Below are 23993 nucleotides of genomic sequence, written 5' to 3'. Positions count from 1 at the left end.
AGTTACCTATACCTTTGGTTTATAAATCTTTCCAGTATGTAGGGAACTAAAAGTAGTTGAGGTTTTGATAAAAATTTTATAAAATTTATAAAGCCTTATCAGCCACAGAGTTGTCAGTTCACACCAAAAGGAAAAAGTCATGGATTGTTCAGTTTATATTGCAGCAACTAGTAGAGAGTTTGGAAAAAGCTCTTCAACTATCTTGATGGGACCCAAAACTTTTTCATAAGTCATTCAAATACACGTTAGCAAAGGGTGCTAGAAAGCCAGTTTACAAAACTAAAATGAACACATTTTGATATGTTATGGTGCAGCAATTCTTCAAACCTACATATCATTATAAACTAATTTTGGAATTTTTCCCTTTTTTGTGGTCAGTTGTCTCATTTTCCAGGCAATGGACATTCAATACTGAGCTTTCCCCTGATGAAATGTTAGCTATTATTTTTGCCAAATTTCATGTATTTTCATATAAAATTACTGATTTGAAACATATGTTTATAGTCATAAGTAGTGTTTTACAGCATATATACTTTATTTTGGAGTGTATTTTGTCTAAAATATTATTCATAGATCTTGAACAAAAGGAAGTTTTCAAACAGGAATTGCTTCTTGATATTTCTGAAACATTTCTTCCCATAAAAGCAGGAAATTGAAGCCATTGAAGTTTAGTGAAGAAAATGAGTGAGACCTCACCCTAGCATATCTGGGCACATTGTGTCTGCATGTTTCCCCCAGAGTAAGACACTTCACAATATATTTTTTTCACTTCTGCTTATTTGTAGTGTTGTTCACTTCAGCAGCCATTCCAAAGGTGACTGCTCTAAGGGTCTCAAACAGTAGTTGATGCCACAGTGCATCAACTACATGTCTTGCATCTATATTTTAAACAAAATTTTTATGGGTTTTTAAACTGTTAGAAGAATTATTTATTTTTGTTGATTCAGAAGAAGAATAAGTTTTTAATCTACATTATGTAAGTACTTTGTAATGGCAATATTTTAGGACCATTCCTATTCCTGCAGTTAGGTTTTCTTTGGGCAATCTGTTTCTTTGACAGTTTTTGGAATTCCAGAAGAGTCCCAGTCAAGGGTGATACATTTTCAGTGTAACATGGACTAGTACATGGAAAATTGCCCTTATCTATACTAGACATTCAGCATTACTTTGTGTATCTCTATTTGCTTTCTTCACCTGAACTGAAATAGTACTCACATTTCATTATTCATACATCAGTGTACTTCAATATGTCTTTATATTTGTGGTAAAAAACATGAAAAAATTCCACATTTTGTTAATAACTGTTCAATAAGTCCTCTAATTTTATTTATTCATGCATGTTTCTCCTTCATTTACATATGGAAATAGATTTGACTCCTGGTTTAAATAAAATCTTTTAAATGAGAGAGGAAAGATGCATGCCTTTGTAATAACTGAAGAATAAATCTGTCAGCTATACGCTGGGTCAAGCACTAAATACAGTGCATGTATACACTGTGTACTAGAAAAGAACATTGGGAGAGTAAGGTTGAGGTGCAGCAGTAATCCATCAAGCTTTGTGGTCTTGGGGAGAAAGTTACTTCTGTATGCTGCTCAAAGTAGAGTCTTTTCTTGAAGAATAAGGCTTCCAGCCACACCTGCTAGCTAATATATGTTCATTGAGGTAGGTTATTTGGTTGTTTATGTACCTCACCACAAATTCCTTGGAAGGTATGCTAACTTCTTTGGAGAGCTGGTTAAATAAAACTTTCCTAGGGAAGCCTGAGAGGTTGGAGTTCTGAAAAAAAAATTGAGGTTTTTATAAATTGTTTTTACATACAGAGGAAGATAAAGAGGGATAGTTTAGACAACAGAATCAAATTTTGAAACCCTTCTACTTTGTATATATCTTTTCTATATTTTTCTTTTGTTAGCTAATCCTTCATGAAAAGACCTGACCCAAAACTCAGGTAATTTGAAGATGTCCGACTCAGTGGGTTAATATAATGACCTGTGTGATCAAGGACCAATAACTTGAGTCATTTAGTATACACTCCAGCTGCTGTGTTAAACAGATTTTTTTATTCCATGAGGGCCTTAGTTTGATGATACAAGCTTTCAGTACACCCAGACCACAAGGCTGTAATGTACATGAACTGCTTATTGATCCTGCAGCAGCAATAGAACTTTCAAAATCCTACTGGATATTGGAGGAGATTCCGTGCAAAGTCTAGGTAAAAAATAAAAGCCGGGGGGACCTGAAGGTCTGTGACTTCCTTTACAGTGAGTCCGACAGCTCCTGCAAGAGCAACTTTGTGTCCTAGCCAAAGAGGCGTGTGCTTGGCTTTCCATTCTCTATGGGATCCCTTGTTGTGTGAAATTTATTCACTACGATGTCGAGTAGTACACAGAGAACCATAAATAGCTGATCTAAGCTCAGCATCCTATTCCATTTTGACACTCCAAATACTGAGCAATTTGTAGTTTTTGCAGATAAATCCAAAATACTAATGCCTCAGGTAGTATTTCTATAGTGAGACCAGATATTTTTTCAAAGATCTGTATCTCATATTTTTAATTTGTATTTTGTTGAAACTCTTTTAATGGCTGAGTCCTTAAGGACAGGTCAGAAGGCTTATAGACTGTTGAATGTGTGACAAAGAGGCCATAAAGAATCTGGTCAGATGTAGCTAATTAAAGGTAAATGAAGGACAGCTGCTTTTTATGTTGCCAGCACATCTTTGATCTGCCTTACCCCTCAGACCTCTGTGGGCAAGGTAGTTAAATACGAACTAGGAGGCCTATTTTAAAGACATTAAAACCCTCCAGGGCAATCGAGTGACAGTCCAAGCAGCCATAAGCTGTTTGCTTTATTCATTAGAGAACTTTAAATGTGTCAAGAAATAAAATTATGTCCATGCTCTTAGATCAGCATTAGCAATGAAGATTACAACAGCTCTGGGACGTATGAATGGGCAAACTTCTTATGAAAACAAGTTTACTGAGAAGCATTTTACTATAGCAGCAACAAAAATATCAGTTACACATTTTTGTTGCAGGAATATTGATTCAATATGCATTGAAATATCTGAAGTTGTAGTGACACAAACATCATGTAACCCAGGGCTGACCTCAGCGGTCCCTTCAGTCATGGTTTAAAAAACTTCCATTTCAGACACACATGAAGGAAAGAATATGTCATATCTGAGTGACATAATAGCCTGTAATACCTGCTGGAAAATTTATGGAGAATTTGCACAATATATAGCCTTTCACTTGTGTCTAGAGACTCAGATACTGAAGTTTGTAAACTGCAAGCGTTTATTTTATAACACAAAGTTTTAATGTTAATATAGCATCAGAAAGACTAACTAAAAAAAGATCAGTTAGCTGTATAAACAACTCTTAAATGCTAGTCATTTTGGAAAAAGCAACTTTGCACACAAGTATTTGTGAATCCAACTCAGTGTATTTTTAGAAAATTGTTTGATATCTTAATGTTTTTGTTACTATTTTAAAATAAGAATTGAAATGATAGTTAAAATTAATCGAATTCCTGTGACATTCTAAATGGTAAATTCTGGTGACCCATGCTATATTGCCTCAATAAAACTTAAGAACTTGAAGAAAATATTTGCTTTTTTAAAATGTTCTGTGCTGTGTTTTGCTCCATTGTATTTTGTGTCAGTACCTACATGTCACCTTGTTTGACTGCATGATCAAACCCTCCATGCTATTTAGCCTCACTGGAACAGCTTTGGTATTTAACATCAGGTAAATGTGTGAAAAGTCTAGAATTCTAAAACTGTATTTTTGACTATGTCATAAATGCAAATTTGGTGGGTGTTGCCATACAAAGAACATTTCTATGTATCATTTTGCCTAAGAAAGGCTCTGTGTGAGTATTGCAATTGGAACTGCATCCCTGTGAAAGTAGTATATGCTATTGGAGTCTGGAAGAACTTTTCTTCCAAAGACATGTAGCTCTAGTAGAAGATTCTTTGTTATGAGCCACTGATTTTTGCCAGCTGATTTTCCTTCTAGACTTATTATAAATATATTTAACTGTACATAATTTAAAATTAACTCAGTCCTCCAAATCATCATAGATTTCTCTAATGGCAGATGTATGAGCATCAGTCAAGCCAGAGGCATGAGGTTAATCAAGTTGGTAAGTCTGTGAAACAAGGACTTAATTTTTTCATGTTAAAGTATGCAGCAAATAAAAAATCAAATTAAACTGGACGATGGCCTTTGTTTTTACTCAGTACTTAGAGAATATAAATGAGCATTGAGCAGTTTAAGTGAAGCATGTTAAGAGATTCATAGAGCTGTATTCTAGGCAGCAGTAGGTATAAAGATGTGGTTATTGCTGGAAGCATGAGCATAATTTCCTGATTTGACTGATCGTGCCTCGAATGTTGAATGTAGAAATCAAACAATGAATAAATTTGTGCTAAATTTAGAGCAGTTTACATACATACTTTGAACATTAAAGTTAGATATTTTTTACCCCATAGGCAAGAAATACATTGATAAAATATTGCAGAATTCTGCTAAATGTAAGTTAGGTAGACATTTGCTCATCATGGTTTTGATGAGCATATTTACAACTATCCCACTCACATTGAATCAGCATGTATCAGCTCATTGTGTGTTAGACTGAAAAATGTCTATACTAGGGTAGAACTACTGTGAAAGGAAATTACAATTGCTTGATAGGACCATTTGTCAGCAATCTAAACATCCAATAAAAATAAGACAGAAGAAAGGAACTAAAATTTAAGAATTATCTCAAGGGGCTTTATTTTTTTTTTCATTTTCCCAACAAAGTCCCTGAGACAAAACAAATACTTCCTCAATATATTACTTATTGACAAATGTTGAATTTCAAATATTTTTTTATCATCTATAATAACCTCTTGGTACTTGTATACACATGTATTATCTCAAGATGGAATTTGCCCTTCCAAAGATACAAAACTTTGTGCATGTGTGCCCAGGTATAGATCACAACTTAGGTTTTGAGTATCTTTTATTCAGAGCAAGATTATTTAAGAAGACGTGTACCATTTTGTGTCTTAATTCACTTAATTGCTGTAACCCAATTTTCAAGCTCAGCAAAAATAATAGACTACAATTACATTTGTTTTATATTTGCAATAGAACTGAACAGTTTCCCATCTGGTAATAATGTTCTCTTTAGCTGGGCTGGCAGCAGTGAAATGCAGCAGATACTAGCTAAGAATTGTGAGCACTAAAGATGAGCAGTTTGAACTGCCTCATGTGAGCACTGAGCAGCAGCATGTTTCTAGCTATGTCTGTGTATTGGGACTTGGAGGCTGAAGGGGGTTATGGCTGAGCAACAGCTGGTGCAGACAAAATGCTGCCTGAAACACTCATTTCCACCTCCTGTCTTTCACACATCTAGGATGTGATTCTCCTGCCCTTGAGGAATCTTTACTTGAAACCTTGAAGATTAAAATGTTTGTTTGCTATACCATATAACCAAGGACCCATGGTGAGGCCACACCTTGAGTATTGCGTCCAATTCTGGGCCCCTCAGTTTAGGAAGGACGTTGAGATGCTTGAGCGTGTCCAAAGAAGAGCAACGAGGCTGGTGAGGGGCTTGGAGCACAAGCCGTATGAAGAACAACTGAGGGAGCTGGGGTTGTTCAGCCTGGAGAAAAGGAGACTCAGAGGTGACCTTATCACTCTCTTCAGCTTCCTGAAGGGTGGCTGTGGTGAGCTGGGCGTCGGTCTCTTTCTCCGGGCAACAACAGACAGAACAAGAGGACACAGTCTCAAACTGTGCCAAGGGAGATACAGGCTAGAATTAAGGAGGAAGTTTTTCACAGAAAGAGTGATCAAATACTGGAATCATCTACCCAGGGAGGTGGTGGAGTCACCATCCCTCGATGTGTTTAAAAAAAGACTGGATCTGGCACTTGGTGCCATGATCTAGTTGAGGTGTGGAACATGGGTTGGACGCGATGATCTTGAAGGTCTCTTCCAACCTGGAAATTCTGTGATTCTGTGATTCTGTGATTATTTGAGCATGAGCTGAATTGCTGTCATGGAGAGAGCTGTGAGAACACCTACCTCTTTCAGCACAAATAGTATAGCCCAAAATACAAAAATTTCCATCTGCGGCTGAAGTCCAGGGTGGTTTGGTTTTCTTTTTTTGAAAACCAGGTAATCACTGTTCCCAATCCTGCTTTTGGGGATAGCAATTCCAGATAGCAGTGCTGCACTAACAGGTTGAATCTGTTAAGGAGCACTGTTCCCTAACAAGAAGTTGAGCATGAGCCACCTCCTCCTGTGGACATGCAAAAGACTTCTTCTAAAATGTGACAGTAAACCAACAGCTCCTCCTGGGATCCTCCTGTGATCAGCCAACACATTTTTAAACACAGACATCCTTGTCTATACCAAGGGGAAAATCATATTCAACAACTTGTTTAATTAACATGTTTTCTAGTGTATTTTCTCTGTGTAAACTAGGTCTCTGAGGAAGAATGACTCACGAATACAGTACTACCATTATGGAGTACTTTTTCGAGTAACTTTCCATTTATCCACATTTTCTAAGGAAAGCATTGATTTGGCTCCTTACCAATGTTTGTGAGGAGCTCCAGGGTACCATTAGTTAATCCCATACCACATCACTAAATAGAATCCTGGGCAAGAGTTAAAATAAGTGTCACTTTCTTATGTAAAGGGTAACAGGTAGGTCTTTCTCAGCGCAGTCTGTGCATGCTTTTGTATAGTTTTCCTTGGAGCCTAGTTGACATGTACTACAATTGAGAAGGGCACAGTACATTACTGCTTCCCTAGGAAAGGAGTGAGCCTTGGCTGGCCTGTGAACCTAACATTTGTGGCCTTTTCTGAGGAAAGTGTACCCTTACAGAACAGGTAAAAGCTTTATGTGTCTCTGAAGATTAGGTCAGATAGCCAGCTGATAGAAATTAATTAACCTGTGCAGAATTTACTGCAGGGATGTTTTTTTCCAGGCATTGATTGTTTATGAAATAGTGCTGTTACAATCAGGAAGAGAGTCCATGCTCCATCCCATCAAATGGAGTGTTTTAGCCAAGAGAAAAGCATATTTAAGAGGAATTTGTCATTGTTTTGATTAGGATACAAAGATCAGCATGAGATTCTTTCTGTCAGACTTGTATTCTCAGAAGGAAATGTATAGTACACATAAAATATTTATGATCATTTCGTACATTGTAACTATATCTATGTAAAAGCCAAAATAAATATCAACTGTTCCAGCTATACAATATACAGTGCCTGATGTGTTTATTGCCACATTTTCTCTGACCAGTCTCCTGTCTGTTGTGTTTCTCCAGTGACTGTGTTATTCCAGGGAAATGAGTAACACAAGGGGAGGAGGGTGCATGATGGCTTCTACACTGTAGGGGGTTGTCTGAACTAACACATGGATCATGCTCTACATCTCTTCAATCTGTGTTGAATCTGTGTTCATGTATGATGCAGAAAGCACTTAGAGGGTAAGCTGCTCAGATTTTTTGAAAAAAATCAGTGTTCATCACAGGCCCTTCACACTTTCAGTTCATAGCTTTGAGGATCAGTGAAATACTGGAGATAATAATATAAGTCCTCTCCTAAGGCATTCCAAAGCCCAAATGGTTCTGGTTTTATCCGTGTTATTTTGCAAGAACTGTTAGCTAGATTTCATTCTTTTTCTCCCTATGCAGTGAATAGATGAAGTATGGAAACCCTTGCAGATACAAGGAGAGCTATAATCCTTTGCTGCTGAAATCTCAAGCTTTCACATTTTGCCAGATGGATTGTTACAACACATTTTAAACAGTGTCAAAGTATTCTCAAGCCATGTATGATTATTGATACAAGACTTGTATGAATGATGGAATAAAGCAACAAAGAAAAAAGGAGCTCAAAATAGCCACCAGTCACCAAAATGTTTGCATTGAAGAGATGTATGTGAAATTGCCAGTTTGAAATTTTAAGTGTGAATCTTGTAGAGCAAAATGTAATGTAATCCATAATGGGAAACAATTTAAAGACAGAAGATATTAGTTGGGAAAGGGAAAATGATTTACTGAGGAGGGTCAGTTTGGGGGTCAGCATTTTCTGTCATTTTATTCCCTCCATGGGCTCAGTTACTGAGCAGAATGTTTTACATAATAGAATTCTGGACTCCCTTCTTGGTTGTTGATATTCCACTTGTGTATGCTCAGAGCATGTCAACGATGACAGCTGGTTATTTCTTCAACACACAGATTTTGATTATGTCTTATTTTATGGTCACTATTTGGTTTTCACAGGGAAATTTTTCCCACCCAGAAGACAACAAATGTTGGACTGACCCAGTAATTGTTCTTTCCTATATTTCCTTTGGGCTCTTGTTCAGCGAGTTGGATCAGAGTTGTTTTAAACATAATTAGGCCATCATATATCACTCTGGGTTAGTTTGCATGTGACACCACCAAGGAGACCCAATGGGACGATTAGAGTATTTTTTGGACAATGTATCTGTAACTATTTTAACTACTTTGGTTTTTTTTAAGTTTGTAAACAGTAGTCTTTGCAGAATGACAAGTTAAGATATATTGCACCCTAACAGAGATGTTTAGTAAATTAGATTTTCATAGTGCTAATTGAATTTGTTACAAAGCTGATGAACATTAGCTAAAGAAAGGGCAATATATTTTATTTTATTGAGCACATCTCAGAGTGCTTGTAATTTAGTAGGGCCACCACACTTTCTGGGCAGGCTATCAAGTAGGATGTTGTAATGATTTGCATGACTACTATAGTAGATGGAAAAATGTAGCTTGTGTTTGTAGCTGTTCCATTAGTGTCTTGCACAGTGTGCAGTCCTTTGGTGCTCTTCAGAGAGCTGTGTCATAATCCCTGCATCTTTTGAAGAATTTGGTCTGGTGAAATCAAGTAACTATACTTCGTTAAAAACCTGGTGTGTAATTATATGATGAGACAAAGGAAAGACTGAGAAAGGCAGATAACCAATAGAATCCTGAATTTATCAAAACAGAGCTCTTGCCAAGGGCCTTGGAATTCATCTGATTCAGTTGCTGGAAAAATGCCTGAATTAAAAATTATCCTACAAGGACCAAGAAAATAGAGGCAAATTCTGGCACTCTACAGTTTTCTCCCAAAATGGTCATTAATGCTGCAAAAACAGAGTAGGGTGAACAACCCTTGGCCCCATGCTTGGCCCCCTACTGTAGGCTCTATCTGCCAAAATTAGATGGAATAGAAGATCAAAAATGGGGAGAGGGGGAGAAGGTTGGAAAAAGAGAGCTTAGAAGAGGAGGGTGGTTGGAAAGGGAAAAGCTCACAGGCTATGCCCCTTGCCAGCACTGAAATACTCAGTTGCAGCTCCACTCACAAAGCACCTGTTGGCAGCTGTTGGAGCAATTTATAGATTTTGGGCCGGTTCCCTTATGTGAAATGTGATATGATCTTATTTTAGTAAAAGAGAAGCAATTCTTGGACAATAATTACAGCAATAAATATACCTGCACAGTAATAATGGTGACAGCTTTTGCTTTCATTGAAAAAATTATTCTTTTTAGTGAATCTCATTACCACTAATAATATTCTTTAGCTGATATCACCTATGTTGTCTTCTTTTTATCCAAAATTGAAAAAAACCCAATGTTACATGGAGTGAAAAGAAAATACAGCAAAACAATTATAAATATTAATCTGATACTGTCCTTCAAACTCAGTGGCAGAAAACTAGGGATCAGGGGCTGTCTGGAAAATTTTATGGTTTTCAGTTTTTATGCATTAGACTGTAACAATAGAAAATAATGAAAAATTTTTTTGTTAAATTAGAACTCACAGCAAGTATTTTGTGAGTTAGGAAGTAATTTTAAACATTTTAACATCTTCACAATTTTAATCTAAATTCCTGTTAAATATATTTAATGAAGAATTTTAGCATTACAATTTACATTCTCCTTCAGTTACTATCTCCAAAATTACTTGTGTTCATGTGCAAAGACTTTTGCCATTCTTTCTTGTTGTATAAATAGCTTATTATTCCTTAGAATAAATATGTAACAGTTATCAGTAATATATGAGTTCAATATGTAAATTGTATCAAGCAGAAAATAAATTATCATTTTTAATGGAGGTATTTAACATAGGCTGAGCTAAAAACTCTGTTGCATTTATTGGCTACATCTCCTTTGACTATAATGAAAATCCTCCCTCTGCTAATGCTCTGGTTCAGTTTAAAAGGCTTACCTAGTAAGTATCTGTGATTTTCTCCTTGAGTTAATTTCAATACTTTTGTTAGAAAAATAAAGTAGTAGAGTTGCCTAGCATATAACAAACTGTGTCAGAGACTGTTAACTTTAGTAACACCTAAGCTCATATGTGGTGTGTGCCATTAAAGGAAGAGGACAGGGTGTGGAACTTAAGCCAGTGACATGTGACATAGGAGAGTATCTAATGGAACATGAGCATGTGATTAGTTTCAGTGGGACTATATGTTATACCTAAAGAAAGGAACTTGCAGATATTTTAACTTGAAGAAGGATGCCTTCCTGAATCAAGACTTTTGGAAATTTAGCTCCAATTCATCAAAACATTCTTTATTACAAAGGCTTTGTAATTATTTTTACAATAATCATAAATAAAGTAAATAAATGCATTCAAACATTGTAATAAGTATAGTCTTCATGACTTGTTTCTTCATGATGTAGCATTGAATTTTTTACACTAGGTAAAAAGAGTGAATGGACATTCAGGGCCTAATAACCAGGGCACAGAAATTTCAAAGACATTGTAATTATTATCTAAGAATGTATGCATGTATTTTCTTAGAACTCCAAAGTCCTGTAAGATTTCTGTAGTAGTTTTTATTCTGTCTGCACATTGACAGATTTCTAAAATGCACTGGTCCTGATAAATAAATCTTTTTACTGCTTGTTTGCTCTTTGGAATGAGGCTAATATGTCAAATGGAAAGGAGAGTAGGCAAACCTAGAAAATTAACTAGAAAGTTCTCCCTAGGTTATATCTGGACTTTTCATCAGGTGTCAAGTGGATAGAAAAATAATAGAGCCAACTTTGAAGGTGGTGTTGACAGGTGCATTTGGGGCCTTCCAGATCTCTCTTACCTTGGCACTGGCCCCTTGAGATTCACACTCAAAAGAGAAAAGCCAGGACCACACATCAGCATCAGCACAGGGCAGGGTAGGACAAAGAACCAGTGAGGCTGCAGCTCAGATACTCAGGAATCAGCTGTCATCTTAACATCAAGGGCATCTGAGCTGCCAGGGCAGTCCTGCAGTGTCCTTAGGAATTATTCTTGTATGACAAAGAAGCAAGTGCCAACCTGAACTCCCTTCCTTTGCTACTCTCAGCAAGAACTTAATGTATTTATTTATGATATCAGTCAAATGTTCCCACTGTTCTTAAGTCAGAAAACTGAGCAAAAATGAAGATTAAATTGATTGCGTAGTTAAAGTCCTCACTTAGCCCACTCCAATGAACAACTAGCTCTGTTCACTGTTGAAAAGCCCAATGGTTTATTCACACTACAGAAGCGCATGTTTAATATATGAGGTGTACAAGTACTGTGTCGTCAATGATATGTGTAGCTTTTTACTTTGCCTTTCAAATTTAAAAACTGTTGGAGTCAGTGAAAATTAAATTACTATTTGTAAAAATGTTTATTAGGCCTTTTTTTGTTATTCTTTTATAGGTCTTGTAGAAATTTGCCTGATGCATCCCCTTGATGTAGTGAAAACAAGGTAAGATCATGCTTGAACAGGTTTTGTTGACACTGGAAGATATCCAAATTACAAGCTGTCAAAAAATAAAATCCTAGAACTTCTCCCAGTAAGATAACTTGTGCCTCTAATGACATTTATATTTACTTACCTGTATTTACAGCATTTGACAGATGGAATTTGAGTAGCATGGCACATTTCTGATTAGAGGTCATCTAAAGGTGTTAAATCTGCTTATGACATTTATTTTTACTCTTGTAACACAATGCTATGACATGAAGATGGCTAAAGTTAAATTCACTTAGTATATGTAATATCTGCAGTAATGCTTTTATATGTAATTGGGATATTGCCTTCAAAATAATTTTCATCAATTTTTAATAAAATAATAAGAGGAGATGTTCCATATTCTATTTGTAAGCTAAATAACTTCATGATTTTATATTTTAAAAATATTATTTGTCTTCATTTTTTTAATATTTATTCCTTTGTGAATATAAATGATTAAATGCCCTCAAAAATTTGCTCAAGTTAGTTTATTTATCTTAATGTTGGTTACTGAAATAGAAAAAAAGAATAGCTGTGTTTCTAGTTTCTGGAAGATCCTTTTACTTCCTATGGATTTTAGTTTTTATATAAGTTCAGAAGTTAGTGTTACTGTACATGAAAAGCAAACCAGAATGGAGAAGCATACTAGTAGAAGGTGAAAGCTATTCATGCCACGTGTGTTATGCAGTGCCAATAATTACCATAGATACTGTTCCTGGAGCTCTACTAGGTCACAGACATGTAGGTAGAAAAGCTTAACTAGGAGACTAATCAGCCCCAAACAAATGATGAGGACAGCTGTGGTCTCTGGAATATGCTTGAAGTTGTCAATTATGACTTCATATTCTAGTTTCAGTTAGCCAAAATGTGAGCTTTTTTTGGATACATTTTTGGCTTCTATTTAAATCACATTTTGTGATTTGCCTGAGATCTTGAGATGCATTCTTTTTGCAGGTTGCATTTTGCAGAAGGAAGTAAACTGTCTGTGGTCATTGCCCAATGCCAGGAAAGAGTTATTCAGGCTCCAGATGCATTAAATGCTGCTGAGGTGCTGTAGGTCCTCCTCGAGGCTTGGAGGTTGCTCAGGCAATCCTTCCATATCCCTTCGTAACGTGGATGTGTTGATTCATACAGACACAATGCACCTGGTGGTTCTGAGGGTCCTCTCTGCCCCTCCAAGTACCACTGAAACAATACTATTAAACAAGATTTTCATGAGATTGAAATTAAAGATTCAGAAGCAACAGGGTACAAGCAAAACAAATACAACACCAAATTTAAAAGAAAAAAATCTGTCAAGTGGCCCCAAAGGATGTGCTTTAGTGACTTCATTTTGGCAGTTTGTGCTTTAACTCACCTCTAGCTTTCAAGCTTTGGTTTTACTCCTCCGCATTTTTCTCTTTGTACTGTATTAGAAGTCATGTTCTTTTGTAGTAAGAATGTAGATAATTCATAATTTAGTGTAAGCCACATATAATGTGTCAGAAAATGCATTAATTGCACATCTGTACTGGCAATCAACAGAGGTACTTTCAGTTTCCTGATAGGAACCACACAGTGGACTATCAGAACACAAGGACAGATTTCCCCATGTCTCTTTGAGATTTCACTGAGTTTTACACACTTTTAGTAGTGAAAAGGCATTTCAGATCTGAGGTCCTGAAATGTAAAGCATTAAAGAGTGTATGGGGATATTTGTCAAGCTGTAACAATCCTTAAAAACACAATAAATAGTAAAAATTAGGAAACCCTTAAATTTGAAATGTAAGCCCATAAGCAGTGGAATTTTTGGAAGAAAGAAAGATGTAGGAAGAAAGGAAACGAGTAGCTGTGCAGAAGAAATCAGATTATTGATCTAAGTAAAACTGAGGGGCTGAATCAAATTAAAAATCCATTAAACAAATTTCTTCATTTGAAGAAACTTCCATTGAGTTAACACTTCCACTGAGTTAGCTGCAGCTCTTTGCAGAAGTGGGCAGCACCCAAGTGATAGTTTTTCTAGTTTGTTGATGCAGATGTATTCAGAGATATTACACAGATTTTGCAGAAACATTTCTGCAGATCTCAGCAGATGGTAGTAGTTCAAAATACTTACATTTTGAAAGCAAATGACAAAACCAAGAATAGAATGTCCTTTGATCTCATCCATCATTTTGTTCTACGTTCCTAACATCATGCTTCTTCCTTTCATTTTGTAATGGTCCCAATTTACTATAGCAGATTAATTCTTTGATGGCCTTGAAAGTTTAAATGAAACATTGGTTTTAATTCTGAACTTTGGACATAGAATATTTTCTAAAAGTTTTTCATTGACTTTATTCCTTTCTTGTAGTGCTTCTAAGTACTGTTGTGTGCTTAATCTTTCCCAACATGGTATTGATAATCCATTGTTTCCTAATCACTTCCAGCTATTACAGTTTTGGTGATTGGTTTAGGGGTTTTTTCCTATTGGTTAGGTGAAAGGATGTATGAAAGCACTATTTGTTCCTTAATTTTTATGGTGTTTTGAGTTTCCTACCTTTTTTTCTAGAAGTATGTTTGGTTAAAAGAGTCCTGTGGCCATGTCAAATTATGTAATCTCATTGATCTAAGTTACTGTTCTGAAGGAGTTTAGGGAAGATGTCAGAGGCTCACATCTAGTGGACTGGTGGCTTAGTGCTTCATTGATATTTTGTGTAAGTGCATGTTTCTAATAAAAAATTGGAGAAAATAAAGTTTCTGTCAAAGATTATTTTGAAACCCGGGAAAATGGTTTGGCTCTTTTATGACATTTTGCAATATCTTTTCTGTGTTTAGCAATTTTCTATTATTCTACGGTAACAATGCTAGATTTGTTTATCTGCTCACATCAAGGGAGGAACAGTATACAAGTACATGCTTATAAACCATAGAGTATCCAATGCTTAATGAAGTGGTTTTTTCCTAAGTGTACATGTGAAAATAATTTTATTTTTTTCTCTGCTAGAACACCAAAGATCACTACTCTAAGAAATTCCTGATAGCTGGATAGATTAAGATAACTATGATTCATTGTTTTAGCTTTATGAATCCCACTTATTCTTTGAAATGAAGCTCTTTCCTCATTTGCAAGATATATTGGAATAGTTTCTGATGAGATATTAAAAAAAAGATGTGCTGATTTTTTATATTTTTTTAGAACAGTTTCTAATAGCTATTTTATATATCAGTTACCCTTATGATTAAGTTAGCCATCAAATAAAGTACTGAACCTCTGTTCTTGTCTTTCTAAATACAGAGTCTGGCAAGTTTTTTGTGTGTTCATGTATGAGGAGTGACAGCACTAGCAAGAGTTTTCCGGCACAGATACAGTCAAGACATAGAAGTTCTATTTTTTAATTAAGAGCTCTAGATGACCTTTCTTTCCTAGAAGATGAGGGAGGAGAAAAGTGTCTTATCTTAGGATAAAGAATTAGGTTTGCTTGCTTTGTATCTTTTTTTGTATCTGAAGCATAATGCGGGTGTAATGCTGTTTTCATCCATGAGACTTTCAAAGGATGACAGAATGGCATACTAGGTCATGATACATAGGACAAGACATTGCCATATATATTACTTTACATTTAAAAACAGTAAAGTGATTTTCCAGGTAGAGTTTATATGTTTTGGCTCAATCAAATATACAAAATTCAGAACTTGATTACGTTTTATTGTTGGATAATTAGTATTTATGCAGAAGCTCACAGGTATGTAGTTGGTGGGAGAAAGGGAGAATTACAGGGAGCTGTGTAAAGCCAAAGGAAAGCTAATTGTATTTGAGGAATCAGTCAAGCAAGCCTAGCTGGTAACTGGAGGATCTTGCTGTGATCTCTCTGACAGTTCCAGGTTATAGTCTGGGGTTATTTCCCTAATTTTATGAGTTGATTCCCCTTATGTGCTTTTTCTTTTTCTTTGATTATCACCAGTATTTATACAGCTGAATTTTAGTGACTCCACTGTTCTTGAAAACAATTTCAAAATTTCCTTTGCAAGTGTTCATACAGACTGTGAAACATATATTTGTGTGGAAATAGTAATTTTGGATGTGACTTAGTATTAAGTAGTCAGGAAATGGGAAATTACTGAGTAATTTTTTTCAACAGTTATCTACAGAATTTAATAGAAAACACAAATGAAGAAATGTATGAATAAGTGTTTTCAAATAAGAGATTAAAAAATAACAGCACATCATCAAAAACTTTCAAATGCATAACATCTGAAAAGAAAATATGTCTGAAATTCCTGTGAACAGGAAAAATGTTATGGGAATTAGATGAATCATTTACTTCTCTATTCCATTTTAGGTGTAATTTGACATCGCTATGCATTTTGAGACAAATATCTGAAAGAGACATGGTTTCTCTCACATCACAATAATACCAAATTGTCCTCCAGATCTACGTTGACTTCAGTGGAGGTAGATGAGTTCATACCACTGGAGTATATAGAGGTTTTTTACTTCCAGACAATGTATTCAAAGAGAGGTGAATGTTATGCCAAATACCATATAAAAGACTTGGAGAAAGTCTAATTTATTATTTTATAATAATAGAATAGTGGAATCATCAGGGTAACCTTTGTCCTAACATTTTAAACATATATTCAGTGGGCAGTTTTTTAATACTTCTCTAGTTAACTCAAAAAATGACAGTTCCATTTGATTTTTTTTCTCTATGTTGAAACATTCTTTTCTATTTTTCGATATAGTTGTGCGTTCACAATGCAGTCTCACATTGGGATGAGTTTGCAATTTCAAAATCAATGCACAAAGGAGACCCAGGCGACATTATTTTGAAAGACTTTGATTTATCAGGAGAATAAGTTATAAGGTGTAGCTTGTTTTCATGATCAACCTATCACACGTCCTTTTTTTTAATTAAAGTTGTTTCTCACCTATGGCAGGAAGGCTGCAGTCCATATTGCTCTACTGTAATACCTCTTCACATAGTTCAGCTTTAGATCAGAATCTTCATATGGACTGACTTTTGGTCTCATGTGTGATCCTGAACATCAGCATTTAAAATATGAGGCAAATAATTCACCTTAGAAACTGTGGAGGAAATTTTTGTGTAGTCAGGATGGAGATTTTAAATTTTACTACTCTTTCTGAAAAATTCTAAACCAACATCAATAATCTGAAGGCCCGAATCTAAAGAATTATTTGGGATCTAAATCGAGGTTTGGAATCTGCATTACAGACCCATTTCTAGTTAGCAACTGTTCTGCTGATTTGTGTGCATGTTTATCCATTCTGTTCCTTTGTTCCAATTCTGTCATTTTGGTCTTATTATAAAAGTTCAGCTTCCTACATGTGTTTCTGATCTCATTCCATCTGTTATTTTGCAAGAGCTACTTCCTTTATATCATTAATTCCTCTTTGATTTTTGGTCTTTTTTGTTTGAATGGGCAGAGGCGGAGCTTGTTTCTGAAAAACATTGGTTAAGGAAGAGTTCATTGTCCTTATACAGTGTTACCATTTCCAAGTGAGTGACCATAGTTCATTTGGTTTGCTCAGGCCATGTTAAGTTCATGGTACTTGATGCAAACTGCTCTAGTTAGATTCGTAACAGCTTTAAGCAGAAAATAGTCTTCCTGTCCTGGGAAAATTATCAGGATACCAAAATATTCTGTATTGGAATGAACAGTTGAACTCTCAGAAGACATAGAAAAACAATGAGTTATGGCCAATGAAACTTCATGCAATTAATTTTGGATTTTGGAAGTTTTCACTTCCTTTTTTCCCTTTCTTTCTTTTCAATGCCTTTTAAGTAATTTTGAACTAGAAAAACAGAAGGTTTTGTTTGAAAATGTAGAGAACATCCATTGTCATCTAAAAGAAGTGTATAAAAATATATTGAAACTGATAGTTTCTTGAGAAATGTTTTTTTTTCATTTTGAAGAAAAAAAACAAGTATAAAAAAATCCCTGACCAACTCAGCTTAATGTCTTTATTTCATCCAAATATCAAAGCTTTTCTCTAGGATTAGATTTCCTTCAATTATCAGTGGCCTTTGGCACAATTTTTCACGGGGTTTGTGTGCATATTGCAGCTTATAGTCTGGTTTTATCATTTGAATTTCAGCATTGAAATGCTTTGGATATTTATGTACAGATCCATTTTTTTTTTATAATGAGGACTATACAGTTTATAGTAATTTGCATGTGGATGTGATCCAGTGCTCTGTAATTTGCCTTTCTTTTTCCTTCTATGTACAATCTGTTAGGAATTAATAAGGGCACATGGGCTAATAATTCCTGCTAGATATAGTATTGCAATTTAAATCCTTCCCCAAATTAAAGAACAGTATTGATGTACACTGTTAAACAGATGCTCTGATTTGCAGTGCTGGTCAATGTGATTTCTGTTCCTATGTGCTTTTTTTTTTGTGCTATTTGTCGGTGTACCATGTGTGTATTTTATAAAGAGTGTCAAGATCTTTTGGGATAAAAGGAGCTGTATAAGTGTGGCTTCATCATGTCCTCGTGTGATACTGTATTATATGTGATCAAACACCAGAACTGCTTGATGATACCCCTCTTTCAAACCAGTATAGATTTTTGGAAGATCTATAACCTATATTTTTTTCTTGATTTTAAAATAATTCTATCCCTTCTTTGATAGAAACCGGATTTCTGCATCATCAAATCAGACTGCTACAGATCTCTCAAGCTTTTCTTTAATTTTGATTACACATTGTGCCATATATTCTTGAGTTTTTTTAATGAATAGGTGGTTCTTTTTTAAGGACTGAAATAGCCTAAAATCATAATTTCCATTTGACAGCATGGCATGCTTCAAGTTACATGTTACCTGTGCCATTTCACTGGATTTACCAAAACTTCCCTCAGTTTCTTGAGTCACTTGTGAGATGTAACAACCTAGAATTTCTAACACCCACAAAATAAACCATGTCCACCTTCAGCTCAAGATAGAACAATAATCTCTATTTACCTATTAAAGAATTCTTTCCTTGTTTGTGAGGTTTTTAGGGGAATAGTATTAAATAAAGACAAGTCCAGATGCCCAAATAGTTACTTACATACTTCAGGAGTGAACCAGAAGGAAGTGAAATGGCTCTATGTGCAGGGAGCAAGTGGTGAGATCATCATGGGGGGAATTGAGAGAGGCAGTAGAAGATGGGATAAGCTTTTCAGACAAGGAAGCAAGTGGACAGTCTACAAGAGAGAGCAAAAGAAAAAGAATGCCAGGGCAAGAAGGAATGTGTGATGGTTGTATAATTTCTTGTCAGATAGATGCAGAAGGGATGTTTGGGGTTTCTAGAAGGCTGGTGGACCAAAGCTGACTTGGACTGGCCTTGGTTCTCATCAAGATGCAATTTTGCATCTTGAATATTATCAAATATCAAATATTTAATTTTGTTTGAGATTTAGAGTGTAGTGCCAGTGATGCCAATCTTGTGGGTTCAATCTCCATATGGGCCATCCACGTAAGAGCAGGACTTGATGATCCCTGGATCCCTTCCAACTCAGACAATTCTATGATTCTGTGAGAAGGTCTTTTACATTCCTCAAACACAGTTCTGTCTAGATGAACCCTTACAGATGGTTCCTTGAGCAGCTGATTTGGGGAGTAAATGGTAATCATGCTGGAAGACATATTGAATATTATCCATCCTGCTAGTGGCAATCCTTTTGACTATGGACACTTGCAAGATATAGTCAGTCATTTGTTCGCTTAACAATTTTTTGCTTGTTACTTAATTTTCCTCCTATTTGGACAATAAGCTAGAAGAGTTTCAGGTCCCTTTAATTTTGTTTTCGTTCTAATGACATAGCACAATATTCTTTCTATGTTTGCATATCCAGCGCTTACAAAGTTCATATAAATATACTGGCAACTACATAGGCAGAACTTGTAAAATGACAAGAGCCTGAGGGTTTCTCTCCGATAATCTGCATCTATATATTTACATGCTTTAGAGAAATAAATGTACACAGATATATTTGACTACAGTGGTACAGCATCTTCCTTGGTAGAGGAAGTGAAGTTTCTTTACATTTCAGTTCTCTAGCCCTGGAAAACCTGCTGGTGATTAGTTGTGTCTGCCTGATGCAGGTGCAAAAAAGTGGTGTGGGCTGTGTTTTGTGATTTCACTAGATGTACATTCTACGCTTGCAATTTAAATCCAAGAAAGCTCTGGAATTGTTTTCTTCCATTTGTTATTGCCTTGATTTTATGAAAATGCTTCCTTTTATAAAATGAGGCTACAAATAACCCTCTTCTAGACAGGACAGGAAAATGTGATGAAAGAGCTCTAAAACTGTTATGGCAAGGAATCATACCATGCCTTACAGTTATGAGAGAATAATTCTTTTGTCATTACACTGCCCAATGGGAAAAAGAAAAAAAGGAAGAGAACCTAGGACTAAGTACCCTCTAAAATGTACTCATTGTAGTGTTGTCTGTTTCCCTAGTTAGAAACTACTGAAGACGTTAAAGATCGTGTAGAAGCACTTGGATTTTTTGTACTGTCTCAAGGTATCTACAGATAAACAGGATATTTACAAGAATTAGAAGCCATGACTAAATTTTCATGACAAAATATACAAATTTAGTTTGAAACATTTTGGATCTGTGGGTCAGCTGACAGATCTGGAAAAATACAGCCATGTTTGTACAGAAAATACTCTGTGGTATTATAGTGTGTTATATTGTATTAAATACAATAGATGTGTTTAATTATTTTATTCATTTAGATTCCCTCATGCTATTGTACTGCTGTCAAAAAATGGATCCTGGAACTTACAGTAATGTAACTTTTTTGAGTTATGGAAATTGCCTCAGTGCTCCTTACACTCTTAACAGGGAGAAAGAAATAGCATTAGAAGACTTGGTGCTCAGTGCAATGTGAACTATCTTGTACATCACTTGTAAATCTGATTTATTTCTTTTGGACATGGAACATCTATTCAACTATTCATCTGCTATTTCTTGGCAATGGGGAATGGTACCAGGACTGCTAGCATTTTATCCAGAGCTGTACTGTTTTGACCACTGCCGTAGATTCAGCATTTAAAATCACCACTCGTTCCCAAATGAGGTTTTACACCTGTGTCTGTAATGTTCTGCCACTGCTGTTCTGGCACTCAGAAATCTCCATCCCAGTGCTGAGTTCAGCTTCCCTCTCGCTTTCTCTCACCCTCACGCTCTTCTCTCTCCTTGCCTCTGCCTGTTGCTTGGTCCCAAACCATACCTTTTGTCCAGTCTATTTTAAGTTGTGCCCAGTGACAAGCCTCCTCTAATTCCCTTGGAATGCCCCTGCATAGCCTTCTGCTTCTCACAGCCAGTAGGTATTTTCTAATGTTCCAGTATTTCCATTACGTAGTTTTATCCCTAACAACTATCTACACACCCTTTACTGTATATTGTTCCCCTTTCTCTTTGTTTATTCCCTTTAGACATAGTAGATTCATGGCATGCCCCCATTTTCTTTTTTCCCAAGCCTAAATTAGTGTGAGATAATCAGAGAAGCTCTTTAAATAATATTTTTCTCTCTATTAATACTGTATTTAAAATATAATCAGTCAAAAGAAATCATGAGGGATAGAGTGGAATGAGAGCAAGAGGGAAAGGAGAAAATGAAGGACTGGGAGGTGAGAAAGTACATGGGATTCTATTTACAAGAAAAATACATGCTGAAAATAAGTATTTAAGATGGGAATTGGGGAGTGAGAATGAACAGATGTTAGCAAAGTTACTTTGTCTGGAAACAAAGAAATGGGATAGTTAAAAATGTGTGTATTTTAAAGTAAGATTTTAAATAAGGATTAAGCAGCTGGGAAAGGTTACTTAGACTATGAGTTGGAGACATCTATGGTATACATAAGATTTTTTTAAAAACAATCTAACAAAGCAGCTGGGTGAGTTATTAACAGATGTTAATGATTTGTCAGTGGTATAAAACATTAAGATCACTTTCAGGGATAGACCGTAGTCATGTCTGATTTCTCCGTGGACAAAACTTTTGCATTAGACCACTGTCATGCCTGATTTCTAACCATGGATGGAACATGCCTAAAATAATTCAAGCAAGGAGAAAAATAAAGAAAGAAAAATAAAAAAGAAAGAAAAATAAGAAAGAAAGAAAGAAAGAAAGAAAGAAAGAAAGAAAGAAAGAAAGAAAGAAAGAAAGAAAGAAAGAAAGAAAGAAAGAAAGAAAGAAAGAAAGAAAGAAAGAAAGAAAGAAAGAAAGAAAGAAAGAAAGAAAGAGAAAGAAAAAGAAAACTGCCTATGTTTATTTTACTAGAATTTGTTCATCTACTGCAATGAGTGGGAGACAGTTCAAGTATAGAAAATCAGTGTTTAATGACTTCATTTACAATAAACAGAAAGTAAATTTTCTCCTCTTTACAATTCTTTTTTTCTCACTTGTACTTGAGCTAGCTTTTCAAAGCTATGGATACAAGAGAATAAAGCTGTATGTGTTGGAAGCACAATGTAACTGTAGCAATGCCAATAATTCTCTCAGAGTAGTTGGCCCTTAATGCTGTAGTTAAGTATGTCCCGAAAATAACTGCATTAGGCCAGTAAGTGCCAAGTAAATCTATAAATAAATAAAAAGAGAGATAATATCTTTATGAACTGTGCTTTCTGTATGTTTTTACTAACAAATGCATCAGTGTGTATTCTAGGTCTAGAGGGGGTTTTGAGAAACAAGAGTATTCATGTTGAGTGGGATGCAAGTAAAATACCATCTCCAAAATAATCTTGGCACAATAGACATGTCTTTTGAACTTATATCTCAAGAGAGTAAAAAGAAACAACAAAAAAGCTAAGGAAATATTTGCAAGTTTTTAGCTGCTGCGATGTTGTAGTAAGCTGATGACTCCCTGGTGAGCAGGCAGTGGGTTAGATTGTGCTTTTACAACCCGAGCTGAGCCGGGGCAGAGCTCAGTGGCACCAGCTGAAGAGCAGCACACAAAAGGGGTTGTGCCTCAGAGGTGCTGTGACCTCCCCAATTTTCTCATTATCATCATAATGGATGATTAATCCATAGCAGTACTAATTATTTGTAACTACAAAAGTGTGGTCATTTGCTGTACCTTTTTTATCCATTTCCCTAAATCTGGAGCAAGGGCTAAGCAGTACCTGTGCACTGGCTGCCATTATGGGCCTGCAGCAGAGCAGTGGAAGATGCTGTAGGTGCCCATAAGTGCATGGTGGAGTTCAGGGTCTGCTGCAAAGGGAGATGCATTTCCAAGTGTTGCATGTTCTACTGTCCATACAACATCTGCCCAAGTGTGGCAACTTAGATCAAGATGGTTTCACCCAGGAGGAATGTTGGATACTTCTTTCTTCAGCACATTAATGAGCTGAATCAATGCAAGAATCAGTCATGGCACTTTTTCCTGAATGAGTGCCACGACTGGACAGATAAAATTAAAGTTTTGAAATTGTTAAACTGGAATACAAATCAGGAAAGGAAAAGCAAACAAACAACAACAAAATCCAAAAAACCCCACCTTTTAAACTTATTTTGTGTCTTAGAAAGAAGTGAAGGGAGGCATGTTTCATGTAAAAACATTGTTCCACAACATTTTCAGCTCAATTCTTTTGGAATTGCGTTCCCTTGACACATACACTCCCATTCTTTGCCCCCTTGACACACACTGGATTTCAGGAAGCTAGCACAGTGGAAGACTTATCAATTAATCATTGTAAATAATTACAATGGGTTTCTTTTTCTGGCTGGGTTTCTTTTTTACCAGCTTGGTTTTCTGAATTAATTCCCCACACAATGAAGTATCAGGCAATATGAGGACAAAGAAGGGGTCAATTCAGCCCCAGATCAACAGTGGCAACCCCCAAACTGTATGCTAAAGGAATGCATGAAAGGCATGTGTGTACATGCTGTCATTAGAGTATGCTGCTACACCTAATCTGCTGAAAAGGTGGTTTTGCACTAGGAGAGTTAGGCCTGCTCCTGGTCCCTTGACACCCAACACCTTTCTATTCTTTGTAGTTTGGTCCCACCATTTCCCATATGCCAGATCTAGCAGTTGCAAAACTGCAGGGGAAATTGATTTAGCTTGATGATGTGTCAGAAAATTAAGCTATTGAAAAGTATTTGTTTTCTAGTGGCTGCAGACTATTGGATCAGCTATCTAGTAATGCAAAACTGCATCCTAATCAAAATGTATAGGTATTTATTTACTATGTCTCTAAATTATATATTAACTTTTATTT

General features: G+C 35.8%; 1 protein-coding gene across 2 annotated transcripts in view; it reads left to right on the top strand.

Annotated features, from left to right (window-relative positions):
• Window positions 1–23993, top strand: part of SLC25A21 (solute carrier family 25 member 21) — a 232564-nt gene that overhangs the window by 120974 nt on the left and 87597 nt on the right. For both annotated transcript variants that reach the window (XM_030949645.1, XM_030949646.1), the window contains one exon: window positions 11713–11761. In XM_030949645.1, the coding sequence (XP_030805505.1) occupies window positions 11713–11761 (49 nt within the window). The remainder of the gene's footprint in view (window positions 1–11712; window positions 11762–23993) is intronic.

This window comes from Camarhynchus parvulus, chromosome 5 (genome assembly GCF_901933205.1).
Source record: "Camarhynchus parvulus chromosome 5, STF_HiC, whole genome shotgun sequence".
Taxonomy (NCBI): Eukaryota; Metazoa; Chordata; class Aves; order Passeriformes; family Thraupidae; genus Camarhynchus; species Camarhynchus parvulus.
This window is presented reverse-complemented; position numbering and strand designations above follow the sequence as displayed.